The sequence below is a fragment of the Ailuropoda melanoleuca genome, chromosome X, assembly GCF_002007445.2.
Source record: "Ailuropoda melanoleuca isolate Jingjing chromosome X, ASM200744v2, whole genome shotgun sequence".
Lineage (NCBI taxonomy): Eukaryota > Metazoa > Chordata > Mammalia > Carnivora > Ursidae > Ailuropoda > Ailuropoda melanoleuca.
This window is the reverse complement of record NC_048238.1, coordinates 25,212,057-25,218,374: the sequence shown is the minus strand read 5'-3', so window position 1 is coordinate 25,218,374 and position 6,318 is coordinate 25,212,057. Positions and strand designations below refer to the sequence as shown.

Sequence of the window (6,318 nt, the reverse complement as noted above, 5' to 3'; positions counted from 1 at the left end):
TGTTAGTCACCATACAGTACATCCCTGGTTTTTGATGTAAAGTTCGATGATTCATTAGTTGCGTATAACACCCCGTGCACCATGCAATATGTGCCCTCCTTACTACCCATAGGGATGCTTTCTAACAGGTTTTTCCAGAGATAGAACTGGCTTCCTTGAGAGGGAATATGATCCAGTATAAGGTGATTGATCACTTAGGAACACTTAATGGAATGGTTCAATTACATAACATTTAAGTCGCTTCCAACCCTGGTAAGCTATCTCTGTCCTTTCATACGTATAATATTTCTATTCTCAATTCCTTCATTGACTATATGTGTTAAGCTACAGAAAGAAACAATCATTGCTACCTGTCCTTACTTTTCCCCTCTACTCATATCTCCCAAAGGTAGACCATTTTAATATCGTAGTCTCCTGACAACAGAGGTGTCTGTTTCAATAGCTTTCAGTAACATTATTCAAAGGAAATCTATTGCCCAATAAAGTGGGGGGGCAGTCTTCAATGTTCTCTTTCTTTTTCAACCTCAAAGCGTCCAGGATTAAACATGCGCTTTGACATTAAAATAATCACAAATTTGCTGAGTAAGAGAACACCAAGTATACTTGTTCCCAAAGCTGGAAAGTTTTCACTTAGCATAATGTAGGAAAAAAAACATTTTTCTTTTGTAATGTACATGAAAAATTTCTGCAATGAAGGCACGGCTCCAAGTTCACAACTGGCTTGTTAGAAAAGAAAAAAACAAGCTCAACTGGAATCATTTGCCTCCCCACCCCAACAGCAAACCAAGACTTAATTACAGTTTTGACCTATCTCAGGAATGTGGCCTTTTAAAAGTCAATCTGAAATTTCCCCAATCCGCAGAAGCGAGTTCATCTGCATGATAAAAAAACCCCTGCTTTTCCTGGTCCTCCACCCCTCACAAAGAAAGTATCCAGGCTTGAACCAATCCTTTCTTTCTTCTGTTAATAACTTCTTGCCCCACCCTCTTTCCTATAAAAACCTTCCATTTTGAGCAACTGCTTAGAGGTGGGTGATTCATGAGTCATTTAAGAAAGCCAATTCAATCTTCAAATTTACTCATTCTAATTTTGTTTAATAGTCTCTAATTTGAAACAATTCAATATATATTTATACATATTTTAACCCTGTGCCTACCGTGTTGGGGCTGCTGTGGAATCAGATTTAGTGCAGGAGATATTGTACTCAACCACAATCTATCTTCCTTGAATTATTACTAATGAAAAATAATTGAATGATAATTCATTAATGACTAATTAATGAATTACTGTTAATCACGGGAAGATATTACACAGGTAAAAGTGATCCAAGGCAGAGAAAACTGTCAAGAAGTACTACAGTGGGGAATCCCTCAGACGTAATTCTTGCACTAAAGGAAAAACCTTCAAATGAACACAATCTTTGACTTAAAATTTCTCTTTACTTTTGATGGTTTTGCCAATTTCCAACAATAATAAATAGCATTTAACTTCCTTTCTCTTGCCTACAGGCTCTGTGCCAAGCTATTCACATTTCTTGTCTTCTTTCATCCTTAAAACACACTCGAGTGGCTACCATTGTTTCCCCATTGGCTAGTATCAGGAAATTGAAGCTTAGAAAAGTGAGATGCCACCCCCAAGGTACTAGATTTGGGGTAAAGCCCAACAAGGGATCCATATTTGACTCTAGAGCCTGAGCTAGTCACACATCCACTGTGTTATTCATTGCGATGGCCCTAATGCAATTTTGCTTATTTTATTTAGGATAAACTGATCTAGAAAAACACAATATTTTTTTGGTTCCCAATTCTTTCCCTCCCATTATAGGTTCAGGACTACTCAAGCTTAGAAGGTGACACTCACCCCTTTTGTGAAGGAGAACGCTGGCATGCCGACGTCCGTTTCCATTTTCAACGTAACAGGAGTAATTTCCCAAGTCACCTTCTTCTACAGAGTCCACAATTAATGAGATGGAAACTTCCTGTTCCCCGAGATGCTCCTTGAGAATTCTAAAATATAAAGCAAAACGAAACAAAAAAACCCACACAAACATACACAGACGTGAAAGAGAAAAAAAAATTTAGATGAATTGGAATCTGAGGTGAAAATGTGTACAGCGTCTGTGCTTCAAATTTGGCTATGGATTGATGCTGCCTTAATTAAATTAAATCATGCCCTTTTCCTCTTCATTTCTAATGAGGAAGCTTGTTTTTGGAAATGCTAATGAAGTTGCCGTGAATTATCTCTCTCAGCAGGACAATCACACTGTCATAATAAAGAGGTGAGACAGACCTTGAAAAGAAGTTTACAAATGGCTTACCCTTTAAGAAATATGATACAGTAAAGGTGAGAGAAGAAATTCTAATGTCTTAGGCTGGGAGACTAATTTTATACAGCAGGTTAGTTTTTGTTTTTTTTTTTTTAAAGAAAAATAGAAAATTTCGGAGCTATTTTGACATTTCAGTTGAAAGCTCCAGCTTGGCTTTTTTTTTTTTAAATGATATAAATCAATTGCCTATTTTAAAAGAAATATTTAATTATAAACCTGTGGACTAAATGTTCTGATGAAGTCTTTAATTCTGGCATTAAAATGAAAGGTAAACACTAACCTCACTGTCAAAGGTTTTCGTAATCTTTTAGAGCAAATGGAAAAACCTCGAAGCGAGGCTCCCGTTCCCTGCTTGCCATGTTTCCACCTCCACCCTCCCATCTATTTGGTAACTCATGTCTTGCCCAATACTTCCTAATGCAGAATTCAAGAAATACACCTTTCTAGACACTTTTTTCAGCATCCACAAAAAGAGAGAAGGGAAAAGTTAGGAAGTTTATTGTCCTCTCTTAAATTTTAACATTTCAAAGTATGTGGGTAAAAGATAATAGTGAAGTTATAAATACGAAAAATGGTACAGGAATGTTTTAGTACATATTGGAGAACTGTCCATCTGGGCATTTCTGAACCCAATTGGAGGGCAATATTCTTGTGTATCTGTTGCCAGGAAGAAGATCCCGATAGAAATAACCTTATATGACAGTTTTATATGTTTTTATTTGGTATTGCAAAACTTTTTCACTTACACCTTTGATCAGGTTTTAAAAGTCCTCACATTTAGGGAGAGGAACCTTCGCTTAAATGCTCATATATACCCAGAAGATGTGAGCTTTAGATAGGAGAATGTTTACGCATGATCAGCATTTTGATTCAGTTATAACTTAATTATTATTTACATGCTTGCTTACTTATACTATGATTAAAGATGAGTATCTATGTCCAAGCATAAGTTTAGATATAACTGAATACCTCGATACTTACAAGTAAATGAGCAAATAAGTTTTTTCTAAAAGAGGTTTAAACATTATGCCTTCAAAACAGACGGTATTTTTTAATGGTTATTCTTTATCATTCCCACTATATTAATATTTAGACCTTAAAGTAGGACTAAAAAAGACATGAAAACACTTTGTGTATCCTTTATCATTCCTATCAAGTGCTTTATAGTCTACTCGATGGCTCGAATGTGTAAAAACATATAAAAGGAAAAGACAGAGATTGTGTTTGGTTGAGTCCTAGTACCCTGCCAATATTTCCTCTTGAGAGCTCTTATAAACAAAAGGCACAATATCACATTTTCCATATTTGACAGTATTTTGGTCTGTCTCATACTCAGTTTATTCCTTAGTGAAAAACTCTTTTCTATTTCCCTTAACTTCTTTGCAAATGGCATTCATGTTTTGCAATTCCATAGTCAGTCTCTTAACACTGCTTTGCCTCTTGGCCATTTATACTATATTTTATATTTATATTATAATAGTGCCCCCCCAGAACAAGAAAAAAACCTTTATTTTCCTTTAGCTCAGTTTCCATTCACTAACAGAGCAAATGTTAACTTGACTGTACAAGTTAAAAGAAAAAATTATTTTACCTAATGTCACTTTCCCAAACTCGATTTTCATCCAGATCTTCAATAAACTTCTCTCCTTTCATCCAGTAAATTAAAGGACTGACATCTCCACTGTACCCAAAGAAAGCTCTGCAGGTTAGATTAGCTGAGTCGCCTGCAGAGAGAAGTGATGGAAATGTGTTATAAAACTATTTGTACACTTGTCTTTTACGCAAACTGGCAGGTAACATTTTAATCACTTCATTGATTTAATGAAACACTTACCGAAAATATTTTTTCAGCTATTTTTAATCTTTGTCAAATTTATAGAATATGTGCTTTTGACACCTTGTTTAATGAAATGGGAGTTACTTATAAGATTTTGAAGACTGGCCAGCTATTTCAGAGAAGGTTCTTCCGGTTACACTTGCCTCATGTTTTTACATGATTAGATTTAGGTTATGAATTACCAGGAAGGATACCACAGAGGTGATGTGCCCTTCTTAAAGTATGATATCAGAGGGTACATAATATTAGTAATTGTAAGATTTCGCAGGGCAGGTAGAAGGTGTTTCTTGTCCTGAATGCGGGAAATCGAAAGGAAACAAATCTTTGGATGGGAATGAAAAGGAACTGTAAATCCAGGAGCCCCTAAAAACGTTATTAAAACATTTTCATTGTATATGGAATAATGTTCTAATTAAGGAAACCAACATATGCTCAGGTAGAAACGCACATTTTAAAAAACAAATGAACAACTCATGAGAATAAATACTTGGGATTTTTATTAGACGTAAAATCAATGATGTTACTGTGGAGATTAGTTTCTTGCAACATGCTACTCAGGAGAGACCACTGTAATGATGAAGACAGATTGGTTGATTGCTTAATAAGGTGAGTGGAGGTCCCTGACTAAAAGGCCGAAGTGAATTTAATGCCCGCGAAAGTAAGGTTTATTTCTGGACAGGTTAGTCCATTTTGCAAACACCTAGTTTCCCCAAGCTTTAGCCAGCATTAGAGAACTGAGATATTCCAGTACATACTAGTTTTAAGATCCTGGTACCTCCAAGTGGAGTCAGAAAATGGGTGACGAAATGGAGAGCCATAAGGGCCTACTCCAGTTTGGATTGGGGCAAGGAAACTCTTAGGGTATGTAGAGTGCCAAGGGCGAGCTGCCCCAAAATGGGCCACTTCGGCGTACTGATTATTTTAAATAAAACTTAAGAGACAGCCCATACGAGAAGGACATTCAGACCCTCCTCTGTCTCCGTGAAAGCACGAAATGAATCCCCCATGTGAAAGGTACCCTCCGTGTACCAGAAACTAAAGAAGACACCGTTATCACCAAAGACAGGGAATTTAGAGCTGAGAAGGCTGTAAAAACAACACTTGATACTTTTTACCAATGTTGGACTGCAGCCCAAATCTGTTTAGAATTCCTTACTAACTGAAGCTCTCAGAGTTAAGTTTTCTTTGTCCTGTCAATTTCTCATAGATTTATTGCTTATTTGTCTAAAAAGTATAAAAAACTGCCTGCCTCGGTCATTTCTTTAGGAATCAATTTCATTACTTGGCCTTCGTGAGCACATAATAAGACTTAGGGTATTTTCTCCTGTAAATCTGCCTCATACCAATTCCTAGTCCAGCAGGAAGACTTTGAGTGGTAGAGGAAGTAGTTTTCCCTCCCCTCAGGTACTATAAGAGGGGCTGAAAACAGCCCCAGTGACACCTTTGTTGGCATCCAAAGCAAGCAGATTTTCTCAATTTCATAAATTCTTGAGAAGATTCTAAAGGACCCTGACAACTAAATGACCTTAAAGTGCAAAGAAGGAGAGTCCTAAAGACTGGAAACCTCAGAGTTAAGCTATGAGTTAATAGTGAACATCTCCTGAAATTGTGCTTATGAGTGACTGCATGAGTATACCTACTTGCAAATGACATATTTGATAAAGGGTTATACCCAAAATATATAAAGAACTTATAAAACCCCCAAAACAAATATTCCAATTTAAAAATGGGCAGAAGACATGAATAGACATTTTTACAAAGAAGACATACAAATGGCCAACAGACACATGAAAAGATGCTCAACATCACTCATCATCAAGGAAATGCCAATCACAACCACAATGGGATAGCACCTCACACCTGTCAGAATGGCTAAAATTAACAACACAAGAAACAAGAGGTATTGGCCTGGATGTGGAGAAAGGGGAACCCTCTCTCCTGCTGGTGGAAATGCAAACTGATGCAGCCACTCTGGAAAACAGTATGGAGGTTGCTCAGAAAGTTAAAAATAGAAATAGCAGCAATTGCACCACTAGGTATTTACCCAAAGAATACAAAATACTAATTCGAAGGGATACATGCACCCCAATGTTTCCATTGACTGATGAATGGATAAAGAACATGTAGTATATATATATATATATATATATATATA

At 36.5% G+C, this 6,318-nt stretch overlaps 1 protein-coding gene across 2 annotated transcripts in view; it reads right to left on the bottom strand.

Moving 5' to 3' along the window:
- Nucleotides 1–6,318, bottom strand: part of IL1RAPL1 (interleukin 1 receptor accessory protein like 1) — a 1,333,324-nt gene that overhangs the window by 54,824 nt on the left and 1,272,182 nt on the right. For both annotated transcript variants that reach the window (XM_034649157.1, XM_019797284.2), the window contains 2 exons: nucleotides 3,918–4,050; nucleotides 1,861–2,006 (listed from right to left, as the gene is read on the bottom strand). In XM_034649157.1, coding sequence (XP_034505048.1) covers nucleotides 1,861–2,006; nucleotides 3,918–4,050 — 279 coding nt within the window. The remainder of the gene's footprint in view (nucleotides 1–1,860; nucleotides 2,007–3,917; nucleotides 4,051–6,318) is intronic.